The sequence below is a fragment of the Micromys minutus genome (genome assembly GCF_963924665.1).
Source record: "Micromys minutus genome assembly, chromosome: 23".
Taxonomy (NCBI): Eukaryota; Metazoa; Chordata; class Mammalia; order Rodentia; family Muridae; genus Micromys; species Micromys minutus.
This window is the reverse complement of record NC_137958.1, coordinates 45,439,385-45,463,466: the sequence shown is the minus strand read 5'-3', so window position 1 is coordinate 45,463,466 and position 24,082 is coordinate 45,439,385. Positions and strand designations below refer to the sequence as shown.

General features: G+C 39.3%; 1 protein-coding gene across 6 annotated transcripts in view; it reads right to left on the bottom strand.

Annotated features, from left to right (window-relative positions):
* PTPRZ1 (protein tyrosine phosphatase receptor type Z1) overlaps positions 1–24,082 on the bottom strand; it is a gene marked incomplete at its 5' end in the record, with an annotated part of 180,400 nt that overhangs the window by 121,208 nt on the left and 35,110 nt on the right. For all 6 annotated transcript variants that reach the window (XM_080936118.1, XM_080936119.1, XM_080936122.1 and 3 more), the window contains one exon: positions 4,759–4,824. In XM_080936118.1, the coding sequence (XP_080792244.1) occupies positions 4,759–4,824 (66 nt within the window). The remainder of the gene's footprint in view (positions 1–4,758; positions 4,825–24,082) is intronic.

Genomic DNA, 24,082 nt, shown 5'->3' with positions numbered 1-24,082 from the left:
TTAAATACCTGTGTTTGAATTTTAAAAATAGATCAATATTATAGTGAATAATGATTTTTATGAGAGTGATACATTCCTTTGGATAAAATATTTTTATTGTATTTGATATCCCAACTACAGAAGAATAAAGTCATACTCTCTTGGAAGTATAAACAGTTATAAAATGCCCTATCACTCGTCTTTCCCTAAGGATTAGACATTAACGTAAACAACTTAACTCACCGTCCACTTTCACCCTGCCTACTCAGTATCCCTTTGGAGATGTGCCTCCCTTTCTCCCACAGTTACACCCCTTCTTAATAAGATTATCCACTGGATCATAAGACTGCTTCTGATGAAAACTAAAACTGACGGGCTGTTGGTCATGGGCAGGGATGCAACGTGGTTACAGAAGAAGTATCTGTTTATTATGTTTGCACTGGACCAACCAATTCAAGCCTGGCCAGGGGATGTGGCATGTGTGGCTCAGTTAGGACTTGCAGAGGAGGAGTTCTGTAACTAACTTCCCTAATAATAGTATATTGTACAGCGGCAGGGCATTGTTGCTAATGTGTCTACTGAAACTCACTGGTAAAATTGCTTTCCTCTTAGCTCGTGAGGCACACCCAGCCTTTCTGGAACCTGGGGAAGACGGCAACATCGCCACCGTCTTTCCATTAGTCTACCTGAAGTCCTTGCTTGGAGTGCTGAGAACGCTAGTTCTTCCCAACCTAAAAGGACTCCATTCTCTGCTTCTACATTTGGGGGATGGGGGGCACACAAAAGCTTGCTGTGCTCTATAGGCTAACAGACCTGATCTTCATCCCGGTTCTTCACTTGAAAGTTCATTGAAGGAAAATAACCTCTATTCATGACCTCTGAAACTAGGATGCTTCTTCAGTAGACTAAACCGGATGGACTCAGGGAACGTAGCTCTGTGCAGCAAATCTTCTATAACAGCAGTGTATGGGTATTTGTTTACGAAAATAATTTCGTTTTTGAAAAGACAGCTAAGTAGTAACTTTTTAAGAGAAGGCTCATGAGTTTTTTAGGAACTGGAAACACTGCAACTCTAAAAGCCAAAGCATGTAGATCTTTTAAACCTCACGAAGAGTCCTGGGGAAGCGTTCATTTCAGAGGTGGCTTTGTGAAACTGCTCTTAGTCACATTTAGGAGGTACTGGAAAGGGGTTTGCCTCCACACTGCCCAGAATTTGGCAGCAGCAGGCATTTTGCGAAACAATCCACTGAGATGTCATTTGCCATGGTGGATGATTTCTCTGACATTTGTCGTTCCCACCTATTGAGGTGCGGCAGTTGCAATTCAAAACAAAACACAGGGCTTATCTTTTGGATAAAAATAATTCCAAAACGATTGCAGTTGTCAGATATAAAGAATATAAAATCATAGTTTTTGAAAAAAACATACTTTTTATTCATTAATAAACATATAACTCAATCAATAGCATAAATAATTCATACATGAAAAAAATATATTTTATAGCAATACAAATATATTACCTACCTAAAATCAACTTTCAACAATAATTATCTTTAAAGAAGATAACATGATAGTAGTGGGAATCAGGAAATTATTTAGCTGTAGTCAGTCTAACAAAAGTAATCTTAGGAAACTTCCTACATAAACCTTAGTAGTACCAGTTTATTCAGACCCTATAATCAGAAATTACTTTTGGTCACTCAGAACTTACCAACGTTTCAGAAATAGATAGACAAGTAAGTAATGATTTTCTACTATTTAAAATCTGACTGTGATAATTATTTTATTATTTCTATATTTTAGCCTCAATATTATTTTAATGAGGTTAAAATAAGTTAAAACACTTGAACCTATTGATTGTAATGCAATTTAAAGATGAGACACCTTTATCTTTTACCTTCAACAACTTACTTTTAAATTTTTATGTTTCATGAGTTAGGTATGTGATAGAGAAAATTTGTCCACATCCTAAAATCACACGTGGGCCTAAGTTTATTCAAATGAATATGACATGAATCTTCATAAAAGCACAAGAAAAATTAACAAGTCAATCCTAAGGCTCTCTTACTTTTTAAGTCTTTATGACATATAGTATTAATTGAACAACCTCTCACAATATCACATGTCCCCCGCATCATAACCCAGCCTCTGTTGTGTAACTAAATAAATCAAGTAATTGGAAAATGAGTTATTTAAAAATGTAATCTTTTTACTGAATGTGTGATTGAATTTTTACAATTAGTGCTAGTGAAAATGTCAGAATTCAAATGAGTAATATAACATTTAAGTGTTTGGCCATATCTCACGATGAATATAAAATATGATATAATAAATAATGAAAGCCCTTTGATTAAGCAATTCTTTTTATCAAAGTAAATAGCTGTGAATTTAAATCACAATGTTGTGATGTAAGAGCAAACTAACTAAAGAAAGAAAAGTAAACAATTTCAAATGAGACAGAATTGTGGATAATTTTTGCTCATATATATTTAAGTATGTTTATAAAATAAAAACCTATTTTCCATAGGTTTTTAGATCATTATTTTATATGAGAATATTAAGGATGGATCTTTTCAAATCATAATAGAGAATTCTTTTTTTTATTGGATATTTTATTTATTTACATTTCAAATGTTATCCCCTTTCCTGGTTTCCCTCTGGAAGACCCCTATCCCTCCTGTCTGCCCCCTGCTTCTACGAAGGTGCTCCCCTAGCCATACCCCAACTTCCACCTCACTGCAATGGCATTCCCTAAACTGGGGTATTGAACTTTTACAGGATGAAGGGCCTCTCCTCCCACTGATGGCAGACAAAGACATCCTCTGCTACATATGCTGCTGGAACCATGGTTTCCTCCATGTCTGTTCTTTGTTTGGTGGTTATTGTCATCTTCCAAGTATCTAACAGTGCAGGGAGATCAATTTTCTTATTCTTATGCTACACTGATTGATTCCCATATTTCAACTGAGATTCTTTTTCCTTGACCTTGTTCTCCTCTCTCTCTCTCTCTCTCTCTCTCTCTCTCTCTCTCTCTCTCTCTCTCTCTCTCTCTCTCTCCCTGAGACAGGATCTCTCTACACAGCTCTGGCTGTCCTAGATCTCACTATTTAGACCAAGCTGACCTTGAACTCACAGAAAGCCACCTGCCTCTGCATCCTGAGTGCTGAGATTAAAGGTGTGGACTACTATACTCAGCTTTGATTAATTTTTAAATCCAATTTCATAAACAATCAGATACAATTTAGAATAACAAATGTCATTAAAAGAACAGTAGAAACAAGGAAGGAAGAGAGAGAGAGAGAGAGAGACAGAGACAGAGACAGAGACAGAGACAGAGAGAGCAGAAACATGTAAGGTTAGTAAAGATCTTCTAAATGCCCAATCCTGAGCAGCACTCAGTAAGAAGCTGCTTATTTCTACTGAGTGATCTCTTCAAAATGAACTTTAGCATGTATACACTGGGTTCTTGAACACATCCATTCTTTTTCCTAATTAGAAATTGCATATAAATAAATGACAAAATTAACTTGTACAACAACAGGTATAATTACTTATAAGACTGAACTATATGAACACAAAGGGAGTAGCTAAACTCACTTCAGTTTCAGGCAAACTTTAAGAACTGTTAAGGCCTAGGCAAAGAATTAAGGCCTAGATGCAATGCTAAGGCCAATGTAAAGTGATAAGGCCCAGGCAACTGTTACCTGGCTAGCCTGCCATTTTGTCCTGTTACTAATCTCATAAAGACATGCTCCCATATGTTGTTTCTGCCGTTACTAGGAAACTTCCTCATGCTCAAGTTGGTTCCATATTCTGTGCCCTTGGAAACCAATCACAATAGCAGTCAGTAGCTCTGCTCTGTCCTGTTACCTAGGAAGCACTTCCTGGCTGTGTGCATAAGCTTTTGTGGTATTGTATGGGTGAGTATGAACAAGGAACGGTTCATAATGACACCCATTATTATTTTATACTGACACACTTAATAAAAAGTGGAATGTATGTCTATCTATAAAATTTAACATTTTTCTATTTTGCTTTGTTTTTTAAGTAAAAACAAGCCCAAAGTAAGTCTGTGCAGTGCCTAACAACAGTGCTAGTCCGAAATATCCCAAGGAGTTGCCAAATGTGTGGTCCATCTGGGTTCTTCTGGTGTCTTCCATCAGCACTGCAGTTTCTTTTCTTTGTGAAGCTTTGATTGTGACTTGTGGGTTTGTAGTCTTTCTAACCTACTTCAGATATTTACGATGATTCAAGCCAAGTACAGTCATCACACAAAATAAGTTTAAAGGTTGTTTCCAATGAGCTCAACCATAGACATTCAGAAGTAAGACCTTACTAAAAAAAATCCATTTTCCACTGTAAAGTGAGTGAAAAATAATCACTGTCTCAATGATAACAATGACTAGTAGTCAGTGGAAGTTTCCATCTTTACAAATAGGTTTAAGAAAGTGTTTTCTACTTTGTTGACTCATTTCACGCTCAGCCTAGCCCTCAGTTTCCCAGATGAAAAAGACTGATACTCAGATAGGTTATGCATATTTCCAAGAAGTATAGATAAAGGTCTGAGAACTGAGCTCAGCTCTATTCAATATGCTATCATACCAAACTTAAGAGAAGCCCATTAAAAAATCACTTTCTACCAATGGTATTTTATTAATGAATAGGACCACATGGAAGTAGACAAAAATAATATGCTGGGCTATAGGAATTCCTTTTACATAAAATAACAAATACAAAGAAAGTTTTTGTTAATTCTCACGGTGCAAGGAATATGCTTACCTGTGTAGGACCAGCCAATCTCTTCAACAAGTTTTCTCTGTTGTCTGTAGTATCCATAAGCCCAGTCTAGAACCAAGAAAAATGAAATGATTAAGTTGAAGAAAAACAAGTGGCTAAAACTTAAAAATGATACTTTGTCCGAATTACTCAAGCCCTGGGTGGTTGTTTTTATGTTACCCTTTTCTATGCTACGCTTCCAGTGTCTCCATTCAGTCACATCTCCACCATTATCAACATCAGCACATCTGGAGTAATTAGTGAAAGCTAAAGAAAGTACTTGTAAAGAATGCTCAGGTTTAGGCAGAAGGCCGAGCAAGTTCTTAGCAACCCAGAGTCACCATCACAAAGAAAACATGGATAGGAAGAACAGCTTGTCTACGAGTTCAAGATCTGAAATCTTGTTACTTGAAAACATTTGGGGCTTAAAATCCAATACACACCTATAAATTCTTAAAAGAGCCCAAAAGGAATACCTTGTGCTCAAAACACATTTCCTTCTAAATTAAATGAAATTAGTCGTCTTGAGGAAATTGAAGTCTTTAGCGTATGACTATGACAAGGAGACATTGTATGTGAATTCACCTCTGCAGGAATGGGAGTATTTGGTAGAGGTAAGGCTGTAGGAAACCTCCAACCTTGTGAAAGAGGCAGATGCCTCCTGGCTCAAGGAGACAGGCTGTCGGGAAAATGTGGCACAGTTTATAGAGGTGAAGATGAGCAGAAGCCCAGTCTTTATTCTGTGTAATTCAAAATGTGCCTAGACCCATCTCTCCATTCAGGGATCAGGGTTGACTGTACCATACACCCCTATTCCTGTGCCATACACCCCTAGTCCCGCCTACAGGAGTGCTCCACTCTGCTCCAGCTTCAGTGCAGCTACAGGGAACTCTTGTGGGCCGTGTCTGGCACCATTACAGCTGACAGAATTCCTTTTGCTGAAAAGGCCACGGTTACTGATGAACTTGGGGAGCTCTGTCCATTCTCAGATGGGGTTCTGAACATCTAGCTCTCATCTGAGTATTCACACAGAAAGGCACATGTTGTACATTGATTCTTTTCTTATTAAGAGGGGAAAAATCTCTTATTACCAACTCTCCATGTATCTAACTATGGCTAACATTTCATGTAAACCCAGTGAATGATTATGCAATGAATGAACGTGTGATCAGTTTTATTCACTTTACGGGTTTTTATTGCTGGTTGTACTGGCTGGTTTTGTGTCAACTTGACACAAGCTGAAGTTATCACAGAGAAAGGAGCCTCAGTTGAGGAAATGCCTCCATGAGATCCAGCTGTAAGACATTTTCTCAACTAGTGCTCAAGGGGGGAGGGCCTAGCCCATTGTGGGTGGAGCCATCCCTGGCCAAGCCCATTGTGGGTGGAGCCATCCCTGGCCCAGCCCATTGTGGGTAGTGCCATCCCTGGACTGGTAGACTTGGGTTCTATAAGGAAGAAAACTGAGCAGGCCAGGGGAAGCAAGCCAGTAAGTAACATCCCTCCATGGCCTCTGCATCAGCTCCTACTTCCTGACCTGCTACAGTTCCAGTCCTGACTTCCTTTGGTGATATACAGCAATGTGGAACTGTAAGCTCTTTCCTCCCCAACTTGCTTCTTGGTCATGATGTTTGTGCAGGAATAGAAACCCTGACTAAGACACTAGTGTACCAAAACTTTTATGTATTTTTAACACCAAGGGAATTCCACTGTATGGTAGCCAAGGCAGGTTCAGCTTCCCCTAGCTTGATTACTTGTTGTCCAGTTATTTCTTGGTATTTGGTTCCAAACCTCCATTGTCTTGGACTACCATTTAACTTCAGAAATGCTGGAACTGTAAGATCTTTTCCCTTACTGTTGAGATGCAGAGATCTTTTAACTACCAACCTGGAAATTAACTTCTCAAGTACTGGGAACCAGTTCTGAAGAGTCTAGCCATAAAGGGAAATAGTATCCTTGTTCTGAAGAGTCAGAGGACACTTGCAGCATATAATAAGTACTGAGTTTATTACCTGAGTTTATTTTTCTTTGGATAAAATCTGTTAACAAAGCCAGGTGTTGGTGGCACATACCTTTCATCCCAACACCCAAGAAAGAGGTAAGTGGATCTCTAGAAGTTCAAGGCCAGCCTGGTCTACAGAGCAAGTTCCAGAACAGCCAAGGCTACCTGGAAAAACCCAGTTTCAAAAAACAACAAACAAAACAAAACAAAAATCTGTTAGCAAGCACAGGGGCCTACTGCTTTCCTCAGGCATTTTCCAGGTCTTCCCCAGTAGCTCATCAAAGCCCGTAGAAAACCTTACCCCAAGAGCTGAAGTCAGATTGGCTCTGGATGTTCTCCTTGACCACCATAGCCTTGAAAACACTGTCTGGAATGTTTATATCTGCCTGCAGAGTATTCCTTTCGAAAACAGACACACCCTGTTTTATTTACCCATCCATCATCCAATGGCTACTCAGGTAGTTTGATTTGGGGTATATTATAAATCACGCTGTTTTAAACAATTGTGCATGCATCTGTCTTGCTTCTTGAAAATGAGATTAGACTCACTTTTAATTGTTCAAATCAAGTTCTCTTAAAATGATAGTTTGTAGACTAATAATGCTGAGGATGAAGGAATTCATATGACTGGGTATTGTAAACACCAAAAAAAAAAAAAAAAAAAAAAAATCACTAGACTTTATTTGGGGGTATGGGGTGGATTCTGTTTCAATATAAGACAATTGGCCAGAGAAATAATTTGTACCTGTAGTCATTGATAAAAGCAAAGCTCTAAGGCCTAGCTTCTGTTCCCTCATTCACTGATCCTGCTCCAAGATTAAGGGACTATTCATGACTTTCCCATGGTGCTGTCTCCTGATCAGGATGCTTGTATAACTTCAAGGGAAGTATAAACAAAGCACAGTCATGTAGCAAGCCCGAGGTCTGCTCGCACAACTGAAACAAATCATTTAGAGAAGATTGCCTGCACACACGTGATGATTTACCTTGGCAAAACCTGATGTTTCCCCCTAAAACTTTATGCCCACACTGCAAGAAGTGATTTTGTAAAAATCTTTTTTTTGCATTTTAACTGTATCATTTTAAATGGTAGAAACTTTATTATATAAAACCATTTTGATGATTTGCCAAGATCAGATACCTTGCAAAAACTAACAGTGCTTAGCTGATGGTCGTTTGAAGTTAAGTGTAATGGTAAACCCTTGCTTTTAAAAAGAATGACAGCAAAATGTGAGCCAACTTTTCTTCTAGGGCTTCATCCCCACACAGTGAGTATTTGGCCCTGTTCGGTTTCTAATTACTTACATTAGGGAAGCACTGTCAATACAAGATTCCCAGGTGTTGCAAGCTCTCCTCAGCCCCTTTATGTATTGTTCTCTTAATTGTTACTTCAAACAATGTCGTTACACATTCGTATGCTAATTACTCGGATCTTGGGCGTGAGAGAGTACCCCACTTTAAGACCTGATTTCTGAGGTCTGATAGATGGGATGTGATAGCTCCAGTGAGCAGGAAAATAGGAACAGGCTCCTTCCCGCCCCCCCACCCCAGGGCACCCCCCTACATTATATATACTGAAAGCCAGTAAATCCTACATAAAGTACAATTTAAATGCTTAAATATTTACCATTCATGAAAATTATAGAGAGTTGTTTTTGTGGGTATGTATGTATTTTAGTGTTGACATTTTTTTCTTTTAGGTTGAATATACCTAGTAAGTGTGGACTGTCTAGTTTTATGCCAACTCTACACAAGCTACTCATCAGAGGGAGGAAACCCCAACTGAGAAAATATCCCTACCTAATGCAGTCTGTTTAAATCGATATTGTTGTTAGGAAAGTAGGAGAGAAATTCTAAGGGTGTACACACAAGTATAGGTAAATAAATACATTTGTTTGCAGACAACATTTTTAAAGGCTACTCAGAAATTTGTTATGAAAAGTACTTTTTTAATGAAGTGACTGTTGACCTACTTAAGAACTTGAGATTTAGCCTATATACTCCCAGATAACTTTAAACATTTATTTTTCAGTCCGTTTCATCTTAGTCTTACCTCAAGAATCAATATAATGGGCTCAGTGGATAAAGCCACTTGCTATCAAGAATGAGGAACTGAATTCAATCCTGGGAATTTACAAAGTGGAAGGAGCGAAACTCCTGTGAGTTTTCCTCTGACCTTTGAACATGGACAGATAACATTTAAATATACATATAACCTTTCAAACAACCTAATAGATGAAAATAGGAACATACATATAAGCATATACACAACTATATATTTATTATTGTTTATACATATGTGAAGCAAAGTTTTACTCCCCTTGATAATTACTGTTTCCATTTTTCTTAAGGTTTGAAAGTTCCTCTTTCAAAATAATAGCAAGGTGCTTATTTCCTACTAAAGTGTCCTGAATATTTTAATTATAAAATCACTCTAAGGAAAGTCTTTGTTACATCTTGATGGATATTATCATCTGCCTCCTACTACAGATTGTTGGAACAGTGTTCTCATGGTCCACATAGAGATAAGTGCATATTTAATATCATACAGTGTCCAGAATATGAATGGGCAAGGAAATAGAGTGGCTTCTCAAAAAGCGAAAAATATAACCACAGATATAAACTTGAAGTTTAGCATTCATCACTTCTGAAGACAGACTTGCCAGAGGAGAGGCTGTTTCTACATCCCAGAACCTTTAAAGACATCACTGAGGCTCCTCAACAGAGTGAAGAACCCTGAAGTGTGGGGAAGCAGCCAAATAATTAGAGTGAATGTTGAAAGCTCCCGAGAAAGGCTGACAAGGCAAACCATGCAGAGAGGGACTGTGTGTTCCAACGGAAGAGGGCTGAGTATTAGGACACAAACAACAGAGCTTTCCAAGGTCGTCGGGCCAGCCAAACGCTCATCTTTCCTGTGGTGAGAGGTCATAGGGATCTCTCCAACTTTAATTTTCACCTGACTTTCTTTTCTTCCTGGGATTCTTTGTTTTAATGGAATGCAGTCTATTGAGTTGATGGAAGTGTGTTGAATGTATTTCATGTATGGGTGAACTTTGATGTCTATCAAAAAAAAAAGATGATGGAGTAACAAGATAAATATTTTATCCAAAGTGAGCAGGGTGGAAGTATGTTCGGGAAGACAGCTTACTTGTGAAGCGAGAACGAGGGGCCAGAAATCTAGAGACAGCCTCGTATCGCCAGAGCAATTATTCACTCAATATTTTGACATGAACATATTATGCTGCAATGATTTTTCAAAAGATCGACAGTGACAGCAGTCACAACTATTGTCACTGAATGGAAGAGAAATCCCTTCTTTGAGGAAAATAATAGGAGAGTTTAAGAAAGGACTCCACGTGCAATGAAAGAATGCCCATGATCATACCACACAGAAGTGAAGTCCTCTCTGGGTGGTTGGCACTACATTTATAGAGTGGTGACCAAATACCTGGTAGACACCATATAGGAAAGGGAAGACTGCCTCTCCTTGGGATCCATCCCATATACAGGCACCAAACCCAAGCACTATTGCTGATGCCAAGTAGTACTTACTGGCAGGAGCCAGATATGGATGCTTCCTCATAGGCTCTGGCAGAGTCATACTGATACAGATGAGGATGCTTGCAGCTAACCAATGAACTGAACATGGGGACCCTAATGAAGGAGCTAAAGAAAGGACTGAAGGAGCTGAAAAGGTTTGCAACCCCGGGGGAAGAACAACATTATCAACAACCAACCAAACCCTCCAGAGCTCCCAGGGACTAATGAGTTTCAGTGGAGGGACCCATGGCTTCAGTTACATATGTAGCAGAGGACAGCATTATCTGGCATCAATGGGAGAGCCCTTTGATCCAGTGAAGGCTTGTTTTCCCAGTGTAGGGGAATGCCAAGGTGCTGAGGTGGGAGAGGGTGGTTGTAAAAGGGAGCACCTTCATAGAAACAAGGGGAGGGGATATGGAAAGGAGTGGGGGGAAGGGGATAACATTTGAACTGTAAGTACAGAAAATATCCAATAAAAATGAAAAAAACTTAATAAAAATAATATCTAAAAAAAGAAAAAAGGAAAGGGAATATTTGTTTTAGCTTGTCCCCAAGTGCATGGGAGGAATGTCATAGCTGTGGGAGAGGACAGAGTCATTATTCCTTATCACAGACAGGAAACAGGGATCCCTGCAAGGCCAAGGAGATGATCCGTGATGGTGACCTACTCTCTCCCACCCAGTCTCACCTCCTAACATTTCTAGAACCTTCCAAAATAGTGCAATCAGATTAACCACCACTGGCCCCAAAACATGAGGCCAAAGAGAATGGTTCATCTTCAAACTATGATGTAATGTGTGCTGAGGCTTCCCTGCTGGGATTGTTTCCTACAGAAGCTAGAATTCATTTTCCAGGCACTCAAAGGTCAGCAGCTAACTGATGCAAAGTTTCCATATAAAGTTAAATTCTCATGTGAATAAAGGGTCTTTGGTGTCATTTTAATATAAGTCACACTGGCCCAATTCTTTACTTAAGGCTAACCGGTTAATGGTAGATTTTCTCTGCACATCTTCACACCAACTGGGTTACCTCACTCAGAATGATAGCATTAAGTTCCATCCATTTTTTTTTTCTTAATTTAAAACACACACTTGTAACCTCCCATGACTTATTTATATTTCTAAAACTGAAATATTATTTAAATTTAAAGACATGCCCATAGCAATCTTTATCACAGAAGTGTACATGCATGCTTGTTTTAAAAATAAATTTTTAAAAATGTAGATACACACAATAGTTTTTAAATCACGCAATCTCTTTATAAACAATTGCAGTTTATATTTGTATGCGTTCATTTTATTTATTGTTTGAGAATTTCGTAGACACATATAGTGATCATAGCCACCCCCTTCTCACTCATCTCTATAACCCAACGTACATTTTCTCTCCCAGTTTCATATGCTCCTTTTGTTAGACCCACTGTGTCCACTTAGAGCACCTACTAAGTGCATAGACTCATCTTCTGGACCCTGGGTACCCTTTCAAGGGTTATATAACCATGAAGAACCCCGAATCTTTCTCCCCAACCAGCAGCCAATTGCAAATCACTCTTCAGCTAATGGTGGGACTTTATGACCACCACCTCTCTGTAACCCAGGATTTTAACTGGCTTAATCCTGCGCATGCAGATAGATTCCATGAGTTCATTCGTGCAATGACCCCATCTTTCAGGCAGACATTGCTTTGTTACAGTCAACCATTATGTCTGGTTCTTACAATCTTTTTACCTCTTCCATGACGATCTCTGAGTCTTGGGTCAGGGACAGGCATATTTTTTTAAATGGTGGATATTCATACGTATTTAATTTAGACTGGACGTAACCCTAATCAAATCCTTTATTTGGTTGATAATGTCCGTTTTCACAAACAAATTACTGATGTAATAATCTCATGGTAATGATAATGCCTCTGCAGCATCATAGGAGTATGTTTAACTCTCTCTACCTCGGTCATTGGCGTTTAATGTCTGGGAGTGGAAAGATGGCTCCTCTCCAACTCCAGCTCCAGGAGATCTGACTCCTTTCTCCGGCCTCAGGGGCACCATCCTTTATGCACACCCCCCCCATATACACATAACTTTAAATAATGTCAATAATAATAATAGTAAAATATTTCAGAATCTGCTTATGGATTTAAGTGAGTAATGCCAGTTTTTATTATTGCAGCCTAGGGTAAGCTGATGTATAAAATAAAGCTTATAGATTATGTATCTTTTTATGTAAAAAAAAGAGATAGACAGCTCATTTTGTCATTACACAATCATGGGTACATACTTCGTAACCATAATTAACCGTGAGTTTGCTCCACTATAATCGAAGAACCCAATTTTGATGGCACAGTGATAGTAAAACCAGAGCTAGAAATAACAACGTGTGTAAAAAGAAACAGCAGAACGAGATGAAAGGATGAAAGTGGTGGGTGCAGATAAGAGAACGCACAGAAAAATGGTTAGAGCACTGATAGTTATTAAATGTGCCACTGTGTCTGTGCTAGACGTCACTGTGTTACCTTGTACACATGTGTTCATGTGCACAGTCATAGGGCACTATTATTAGTTATATAATATGTCTGATTCCAGGAAGCCCGTTGTTCTCCAGCTTACACTGAAATTCAGCAGCAAAGAACATCTGCTGCTCTGTTCTGTGATGGATGGCTCAGGTTTTCCAAACAACCTGCCCACTAATATGAACAGCTGCAGAACACAGCAGCACCTATGAATAACGCACAAAGTAAGGAGAAAATACACAGAGAAGTCGTACTGGGCTGCACCTATGAATAATGCACAAAATAAGGAGAAAATACACAGAGAAGTCGTACTGGGCTACACTGCTCCTTAGTTTTCAAGGTGCTGGAAGCTTCTTTGCAGGATGTTGATGGAGAAATGTCAAGAGTCCTACCAAGCTGTGCACTCTAAAACCATACTACTGGCCTGTCAATCAAGGTGGCTCACTGGTCCAGTAGTGGCAAGACTGTTGATGTGAGGTTTGCTCCACAGGAGGGAATTCATGCCAAGTAGTATAAACAGTATCAAAAGGTCACTGCTAGAAATAAATTTCCTGTCCCTTCAGATGCACCACCCAGATGTGTTCAGGCATAGCTGTTAGTCTAGATTTGAGAAGGTTTGGGGTGAACAAGGTAAGAAAGATCTTTTTTCCCTCCCCCTCCCCTTTCTTACCCCACTCCCTACCATCAGATCTTTCTGCCTGTCTCTCAGTTTGCTTCAGAAAATTAAAAAAATCATACCAGCAATCAAAACATACATAACCTTGGAACAGAAGGAAGTACTGTGGACCAGAAAAATTCAAAACTTGTTCAAAAACAGTGCTCTCTTAGAAAATACCTTTAATACTGTTGAAATTGTTAGAGCAACTTTAAGGCTTGTAAATACATAGAATAAATATTTTAAAACATAAAAAAAGGAATTGACTCAATACTATTTTTTTTTCACATTCAAAATATAAGGAACAAAACAAAGATGAGCATTGCATGTTTTAAAAAAGTCTCTGCTAAGGAGATCATAGGCAAAATTGGGAGAACCTTGTACTACTGTTTGGCTAAAGGGACAGATACATGCCCTGTGTTGTCCCTGGAAGACGGCATCCTACAACATTGCTCCCTCTGCGTCTTATTGCTATGCCTTCTTCTGTGAGAGTTCCTAAGCCTTGAAGACAATGACAGAAGTGTTCTCTTTGGGATTTAGCAGTCATTAGTCACCCTCAGCACATTATCAATCTCTGCAACAAGCATCACCCCCCAGCAAAACATAAATAAATAAATAAATAAATAAATAAATAAATAAATAAATAAAAAATAAAGAAGCTTCTCTAACTCAAGCTGTGAGCTTAGGGAGCAGATTCATAAAAATATAAATACATATGTAGGAGCCAGTTTGATGTATATAGATGTTGATTTTTTATATTGTTAAATTCAAAGCATAAATTTCTACACATCAGTAAGAGCAAAATATGAACAGAAGTAAAAACTAACTGGGTGAGGATGTGGGGCAAGGGGAACATGCCTCCCTTGCTGGAGAGCAAACTTACACAGCTTCTTTGGAAATCAATATGGTAGTTTCTCAGAAAATTGGGAGTCAGTCTACCTCAAGACCCAGGTGTATCACTCCTGGGCATATACTCAAAGGATGGGGAAATGGAATGGAATTTGTTAGTGGACTGGGGATGCTGGAGGTAGTCATAAGAGGAATCTGTTGGGGGAATAGAGGTAGAGAATATTAGGAGAGACAACTGGAATTGGGAAGCATTTGAGATATGTAAACCTAGTGCAATGGGAACACGCTGGAATCTATGAGAGTGACCCTAGGGAAGACTCTTAGTAATGAGAGATACAGTGCTCGTGATGGTTTGTATATGCTCAGCCCAGGGAGTGGCACTATTAGAAAGTGTGGCCCGATTAGAGTAGGTATTCACTGTGGGTGTGGGCTCTAAGACCCTCATCCTAGCTACCTTAAAAATAGTATTTCACTATCAGCCTTCAGATGAAGATGTAGAACTCTTAACTCCTCCTCTGCCATGCCTGCCTGGATGCTGCCATGCTCCCACCTCATAATGGACTGAACCTCTGAACCTGTAAGCCAGCCCCAATTAAATGTTGTCCTTCATAAGACTTGCCTTGGTCATGGTGTCTGTTCACAACAGTAAAATGCTAAGACAGAGCCTGAACTGGCTCTGTAACTAAGCCAGGCATGGAGTGCTACTGCATACACAAGGTATCTACTGAAAATTGTTAGATTGGGGCTGGGAAGTGAGCTCAGTTGGTAAAGAGCTTGCCTTACAGTACAAGGACCCAAGTGTCCTCTCCAGAACTCCTGACTTAAAAAAAAATCCAGGTGCAGTAGTGCACTCATAAGCCCATTGCTAAGAAGGTGGAGACAGATAGATTCCTAAGGCTCATAGCCCTGCTGGCCTAGCCTATCAGGAAAGTTCTGAACTGGTGTGAGACCTTGCTTGGAAAGATACGGAGTAGCACCAACACTATCATCTGCTTCCATGTGCATGTGCACACTCAGACACCAACACATATGTCTAAAATCACATGGCACTCACACATGAGTAAATAAAACAGAGTGTGAGTTCAATAAACACACTGTCAAAGGTGTACTATTATTATTTTAATACTCACTGATGCTCAAAGGGTCTTAACCTGTTTTTGTCTTTGCATACAAGTGTGAGACTGACCTGGTGTGAACTTTCTGGAACATTAAGTTGGAAAGAGTTAATCAAGAATCTGAACATTTTCCACATCTTCTGACAAAGTAATAGTATATTTTAAAAAATAACATAGGAGATATCAAAGGGTGATGTGCCAAGATGTTGGGAGCACCTCAAATAGGAGCTAGTTAGTGGAAAATAAGTTAATCTGCAGAACAGGAGCGCTTAAACTATGGTCACACTCTGAGAGAACGTGAAGCTATTAAGGTTATATTTTCAAAATTCTCATACCCTGTCTACTTTACAGGACTGAAACTATTATCAACGATTATGATATGTGTATGTAAATGCTACATTTATAGAAATGTAAATTTCACTACACAGTGTCTTGGGAAGCTAGCTTTGATCTTTTCATATGTTCTTATGACTTGTACATATTTGATGTGACTAGATCTTTAATCCAATGCATTTACACTTAGAAACAACATTGGGAACTACAACCAAACAAATTCAAAATGAACAACTCTTCTGAAGACTCTAGAAAGAACATCAAAAAACATTTTAATTTGTCAGTTGGGGCTTAACAACAAAAGCTTGCCTTGTTCCACAACAAACAAACAAAACAAAACAAAAAAAAAAAAAAAAACTATGTAAAGAGTACTTTCAAGGGAGACTGAGAAAAACCACACACAATCCATACACAATGGGCAGCTAACTGTGAGAGCCACAGAGTGTCCCAGGGTACTTTGGTCAGTTGGAGAGGTTCCTCTATGTGGGGAAAAATCCTTGAAAGTGCCTTATCCTCTTCTGCATCTTAGTTCTAGGAGATTTCTTTATAGGTAAAATTGAACCCCAAAAGTCTATACACTGAGTGAGACAATTTGGCAGCTTTGTGTGCTAACCGATTCTGAAACAGGTGTGGTTTGCACTTTCAAACCACTGCCAGCATCTTTATAGACTCATCATCCAGTTACGCTGGAGCACAGCAGCAAGTTCTTTTCTTGACTCCCTTCCAGGGGATGGACCGGAAGCCCATTTCTGTCATTAATGCCATTTAGATTGTTTCCACTGTCTAGAAAAGAAAATAAATTATTCATAGGAAGCATTTCAAAACAATTAACTTCTTGTTGCCTCTTCAATGGACTTTTAATGATTCAACTTTCTGATGTGCCAGTATCATTTAGGAATCGAATGGGCCATGTGTTATTGCTCATTAAACCTATTTAAGACAGGTCAATGTGTTTCCAAAAGAGATCATGGCAAACATGGCAGACTTGTCTAATTTTAATTATAGGCATATGAAAGTATTTGTATGTCTCACTTCATTCTTAGGGAGAAGAATGGCACTTTGAGAGATGACCTTTAAAAAGCTCTCCCTTGATTTTATTTCCACAAATGCAAAAGCATCCCTTTACACATGATGTCAGCAAGGGACAGCACATGTCATGGTTTTTTTTTTTTTCTAATACTTATGTCACATATAACATTTTCTATTTTTTTAGGCTTTTGGATGTTTTTCATAATAAAGCAAAATAAAAAGATTTGTCATGGATAAGATGTATACAATACACATTGGTTCATTTGTAGAACTGTTCACTTCTTTATTGATGCTACCAGACTCTTAGCTCACAGCGCTGTGGATCATCACAACTAGACATGCAGTGCACAGAGAAACATCAACATTTGCAAATTTTAAACTGCTTCATCTGCAGAGCAGTATGGACACCAGGAAGTTCAAGAACTGAATCTTCGACTTGGAGGGACTGTCCTTATCTCAGTGTCCCAATGCTTCTCAAAATATGCACTGTCTTGCCTTTTCTCATGTGAGACAGTATCTTCTACAGTGTCCCAAGGTAGTCCCCAGGCCTGACTTTTCTGTGTCAGTCCCCAAAGTGCTGGGATGAGCTGTGTACTAGCCTCACAAATGTAGCTTTCAAAGAAATAGTGTTAAGAGCAAGACTTTTTGGAAATCAGTCTGGCGATTCCTCAGAAAATTGGACATAGTACTACCTGAAGACCCAGTTATCCCACTTCTGGGCATTTACCCCAGAGATGCTCCAACATACAATAAAGACACATGCTCCACCATGTTCATAGCAGCTCTATTTATAATAGCCAGAAGCTGAAAAAAATCCAGATGTCCTTCAGTAGATGAATGGATACAAAAATTGTGGTACATTTACACAATGGAATATTACTCAGCTATCAGAAACAATAACTTTATGAAATTTTTAGGAAAATGGATGCATCTAGAGAATATCATCCTGAGTGAGGTAACCCAGTAACAAAAGAACAGACATAATATGCAGTCACTGATAATTGGATACTAACCCCAGAAAGCTCTGAACACCCCAGAAACAACTCACAGACTATATGAAGTTCTAGAAAAACAAAGGCCAAAAAAAAAAAAAAAGAAAAAGAAAAAGAAAAATCATTATGTTTAATCTTTATACACCAAGAAAACTTTGACTATTTCCAGGATACATCTTGTTTTACATGTACTTTATGCTCATTGTAACTAGTAAGATCTTAATGCACACTATCAAACCTTTAAAAAAAATCAAGTACTGACAAAAATATATTCATATACTTTTATGCAAAAGTGCTTTTAAAATCTGTACATTTATCTCTGTTTTTTAAAATAAAGTTGTTCAATTTAAAAAAAAGAGAGCAAGACTTTTAGAACACCCATGTTCTCTTTGTCTTAAAAGAGGCTAAAGATGGCTTAGCTCCACTTACATCTTTTACCCCACTGGTAAAGTTTTTTTAAAATGTGTTTAATGAAATCATTAGTTAGTTTAAATGTAAAGATGTTTTCATTACATTCGTAGTTGCTTCCCATTATTATAAAATACAAATTCACATTAGACACTGATGTTTTTTAATTAAAGAAAGATGACAGCTACTGCTTTCTTAGCATGGCTGGGTGTGTCACGTCCAGGAGATGACAGGGTAATAACCATTGCTCATCATCTTAGTTTTCTGCACTGTAAAATGTGAGGCAAACAGAAACTGTGCAAATCCTATTACAGCCTCTAGACCATTGGGTTGGTTTTATTTGTGTCTGGTTTCTCTGCTTGGCGTTTAAGCTCCTCACTATCCCACAACTTTACTGTTCGCCTGGCATACTACTTTCTTCCAGGGACACGCCATCCTTTTGAATCTTGGTATCTACACAGTCCCCATTCCCTGAACCAGCAACATTGTTTCCGCCCTCCCCCAGTAAATGGATTTAGTTCAACAACCAATCACAACATGCTTCCTCAAAGACTCTGGTTGGTGACCTATCTTAACTAAAGACAGAACTGGATCTTATTGGGTCAGTGTTGGAACAGCTGTTCACAGATTTTGCCTGAAACATGAATGGTGACTGCAGTGGCGGATGCTCACAAATGCTCTTTAGGTGGCCTAGATAACACAGATTATTGTGCTTATAGGATTAAAATGTATGAAGTACTCCTGTGCAGTGAAACTAAAATCACATGATCATCTCATTAGATGCTGAGAAAGCATTTGACAAGATTCAACACCCCTTCATGTTAAAAGTCTTGGAAAGATCAGGACTTCAAGGCCTATACCTAAACAAAGTAAGAGCAATATACAGCAAACCAGTAGCCAACATCAAACTAAATAAAGAGAAACTTAAGGAATCCCATTAAAATTAGGGACTAGACAAGGTTGCCCACTCTCTCCCCTACCTATTCAATACAGTACTTTAAGTCCTAGCCAGAACAATTAGACAACAAAAGGAGGTCAAAGGGATACAAACTGGAAAGGAAGAAGTAAAAATACCACTATTTGCAGATAATAATGTTATACTTTAGTGACCCCCAATAATTCCACCATAGAACTACAGCTGATAAACAACTTCAGCAAAGTGGCTGGATATAAAATTAACTCAAACCAATCAGTAGTCATCCTCTACTCAAAGGGTAAACAGGCTGAGAAAGAAATTAGGGAATTGACACCCTTCACAATAGTCACAAACAATATAAAATATCTTGGGGTGACCCTAACCAAGCAAGTGAATGATCTGTATATGAGAAGAACTTCAAGTCTCTGAAAAAAGAAACTGAAGATTCTGAAGATGGAAAGATCTCCCATGCTCATTGATTAGCAGAATTAATACAGGAAAAATGGTCATCTTGCCAAAAGCAACATACAGATTCAATGCAATCTGCATCAAAATTCCTACTCAATTCTTCATAGAGCTAGAAAGAGCAATTTGCAAATTCATTTGGAATAACAAAAAGCCCAGGATAGGAAAAACTATTCCCATCACACTTCTGGTGGAATCACCATCACTGACCTCAAGCTATTTTACAGATTAATCCTGATAAAAACCACATGGTATTGGTACAGAGACAGGAAGATAGATCGATGGAGAACCGAAGACCCAGAAATGAACCCACACACATATGGTTACTTGATCTTTGACAAAGTAGCTAAAACCATCCAGTGGAAAAAGACAGCATTTTCAACAAATGGTGCTGGTCCAACTGATAGTCAGCATGTAGAAGAATGCAAATTGATTCATTCTTATCACCCTGTACAAAACTCAAGTCCAAGTGGATCAAGGACCTCCACATAAAACCAGATGCACTTAAACAGATAGAAGTGAAGGTGGGGAAGAGCCGTGAACACATGAACACTGTGGAAGTTTTCTTGAAGAACACTAATGGCTTATGCTCTAAGACCAAGAATTGATAAATGGGACCTCATAAAATTTCAAAGCTTCTGTAAGGCAAAGGACATTGTCATTGGGATAAAATGGCAACCAACAGAATGGGAAAAGGTCTTTGCCAGTCCTACATCTGATAGAGGGCTAACATCTAATATACACAAAGAACTCAAGAAGTTAATCTCCAGAGAATAAAATGACCCTATTTAAAAATGGGGAACAGACCTAAACAAAAAATTCTCAACTGAGGAATATTTAATGGCTGAGAAGAACCTAAAGAAATGCTCAACATCCTTAATCAGCAGGGAAATGCAAATTAAGACAACCCTGAGATTTCACCTCACACAAGTCAGAATGGCTAAGATCAAAAACTTAGGTGACAGAAGATGCTGTCAAGGATGTAGAGAAAGAGAAATATTCCTTCATTGTTGGTGGGATTGTAAGCTGGTACAACCACTCTGGAAATCAGTCTGGCAGTTCCTCAGAAAACCGGACATAGAACTACCTGATAACCCAGCTATACTGTTCCTGGGCATATATTCAAAAGATGCTCCAACATATAACAAGGACACATGCTCCACCATGTTTATAGCAGCCTTATTTATAATAGCCAGAGCTGGGAAGAACCCAGATGTCTTTCAGTAGAGGAATGGATACAGAAAGTGTGATACATTTACCCAATGGAGCACTACTCGGCTATTAGAAACAATGACTTCACGAGATTCCTAGGCAAATGGATGGAACTAGAGAATATTATCCTGAGCGAGATAATACAGTCATAAAAGAACACTCATGGTATGCACTCACTAATAAGTGGATATTAGCCCAAAAGCTCAGATTGCTCAAGATACAATTCACAAACCATATGAAGCTCACGAACTTGGAAGACCAAAGTGCAGATGCTTCGGTTCTTCTCAGGGGACCAAAAATATCCACAGGAGGAAATATGGAGACAAAGTTTGGAGCAGAGACTGAAGGAAAGGCCATCCAGAGATTTCCCCACCTGGAGATCCAGCCCACATACAGTCACCAAGCCCTGACAATTTTGTTGATGCCAAGAAGTGCATGCTGACAAGAGCCTGATATAGCTGTCTCCTGAGAGCCTCTGCCAGATCATGACAAATACAGAGGCAGAGGCTCACAGCCAACTATTTAACTGAGAACAGGTTCCCCAATGGAGGAGTTGGAGAAAGGATTGAAGGAGGTGAAGGGATTTGCAACTCTATAGGAACAACAATACCAACCACCAGGCCTCCCAGGGACTAAACCACCATCCAAAAAGTATAAATGGACAGGCCCATGGCTCCAGCTGCATATGTAGCAGACGAAAGCCTTATTGGGTATCCATGGGAGGAGAAGCCCTTTGGTCCTGCCAAGGCTTGATACCCCAGTGTAGGGGAATGTCAGTGTGAGGAGGAAGTATGAGGTGGGAAGGTTGGGAAAGCATCCTCATAGAAGCAGGAGGAGGGGGAATGGGACACTGGGCTTATAGAGGTGAAACTGGAAAAGGGGATAACATTTGAAATGTAAATAAAATATATCCACTAAAAATTAATAGCCTTGAGACTAAATCTCACTAGTTACATTTTATACAAAATCATAAATGCTTGGCTAGGGGTTTGATATTGTTTTCTTGGATTAGCCAACTCAGAGCAAATATGTTTTCTTCCTAGGTTTACCATTTCATTTGTGAGGATATAAGGGACAGAACAAGCTAAAACAGTATTTGGGACCTGGATTGCAACCAGGACTTTGCTGGCACCTAGCCCTGCAGTTATTGGGCCACTGGGACACCTCTAGGTAATTAACATACTCCTGCAGGTTGATAATGGTGATGGGTAAAGAAGAAAGAACAACTCACAACAGACCAAAGGCAGCAGTGCTTTTTCTCCCCTGAGGTGGGTAGCTCTGTGGGCCAATTAAAATAAAAAGAGAGAAGACAATTTCATGAAAAAATAAATATAGTCCTTAAGTTTTACATAGGACATACCACAGAGACACAAGATATTGAAACAGAAATAAGATTCCATTCAGGGAATAGAACAATTATCAGCATTTATTGCGGGGGATATTGCCCATATCAAGGTACATGAATGAACATCAGAAGATACCTTTCAGGAGTTGGTTGTCTTTTTCTCCAGGTGTGGACTGGAGTTCAAACACAGGGTGTTGGGTACCCCCTGAGCCATGTCTCTGGCCCTCACATATCTCTTAGTGACTAAACAAAGACATTCTCCTGTAGTTTACACTTCTGCCACTGATCTCACGGAAGCCAAACCGGGCATGATGGGAAACATGTGATCGATGACCTGCCACATCAGACCAAATACACACTGACTCAACTTCCAAAAGGAAATCTCGCCGTGAGTAGTCTGTATCAAAGGGATCATAAACGAGCTGCGTGCAGCAGGGTCTTGCTATGTCAGCCAAGATGCTCTCAAACATGGGCACCCATCCTAGTGAGAGGCTTGACCACAGTGTTGAAAACGTAACCCACCTTTCCATCTTCAGAAACAGTTGGCAGACACTACTTACTTGATTTTAAGTGATACGTGCATCTTCAACTGAATGAAAAGTCTTGTGTCTCTATGAATGCTCCTGATTACGTGTAGATTCTCAGAAGCCTCTCTGGTCTCAGAGCAAGGAATAGGAGTTATTTGGCATTAGGAGACTGCTTTCTGGGTACATAAACACTTTGGATGTTTCCTGGTGATACAGCAATGGGGTTAGCTAGTGATTCATGATGGCAGTCCATGTCAGGAAACCACGGGTGGTGCTGTCACGTGAAACAGGCTTCTCATCTCTTATGATGGCTGTCATCCAGAAAGAAGGCACAGTGGCGTACCCTGCGCTGGGCTTTACTCATCAGGAAGAAAGATATCCCCTTCATTCATGGATATGCAACAGGAGTTAGTGTGCCATTTGGTCTGATTTTCATAGAATGGCCAGTTCGTCCCGCGGTGCATTAGGAAGTCAATGAAAGTTACCAATCGGCTTCAGAGCTACAGAGAGGCAGCAAGCGCTCAAAGGAAGCTTGCTCAGAGAGAAGGTCCCGAAGAGGGTTGATTTCAGTAACGCCAATTATTTCATCTAGTGTTTTTTTTTTTTTTTTTTTTTTTTTTTTTAAAGAAAAACTTAAATGTTTTTGTTCTTTAAAGTAACACGGACTGCCAAAGGTGTTTCAGAGGAAGGGGGAGGGGGACGGAGTGAGGAGAGACTGATTCAGCAGATGATTTATGATTTTAATGAACTTGACTCTGAATTCAAGGCATGTCTTGAGGATTTTTCACAAAAACAATCGATCCTTTTCAGGGCTTAACAGCACAGTAACTTCCTGCACTCAGCCAGCGGATCGCCATGGACACTCGGGTGCCTTTCAATCTCTGCCTCTCCGCAGGGTTGTATTTCGTGATGAGAAGAAAAAAGCCATGGTACGTTGTTTCTAAAGCGTTCTTGGACCCTTAGACAACACCGACCTTTGTATTGTGAATGATTTTCAGAAAGTTAGGGAATGATAAAAACGACTTCCATGTACAGAACAAAAGAGGACAGTGATAGACACCAGAAGATGCCCAGCAACCATAAACAAATGGTGTGATTTAGGGCAGTGGTAAAGATGTAATACTCCCAGAGTTGGAGTAACCCAGGAGGCAGCTCCCGGGCTTCCTCTCCTGAATGGACACCATGTGCGAAGCAAATGGGGTAAAGATGGAACTGAAGCATCAACCAAATGCACAGCTTCATAATTCCAAACCTTGAGTCCAGGTTTTTCCCAGCAAGTAAACCAGACTATTTTTTTGTCTAAACATTATGGATCATTTTCAAAATGCTTTAATTTGTGTACACAAACCTAGAATCCTTTGGTTGCAGGTTTGAAATTTCAATCAATGTTGCGTGATTGTACTAACAATAATAAACAAAGAGAACATTTCCCCCTTT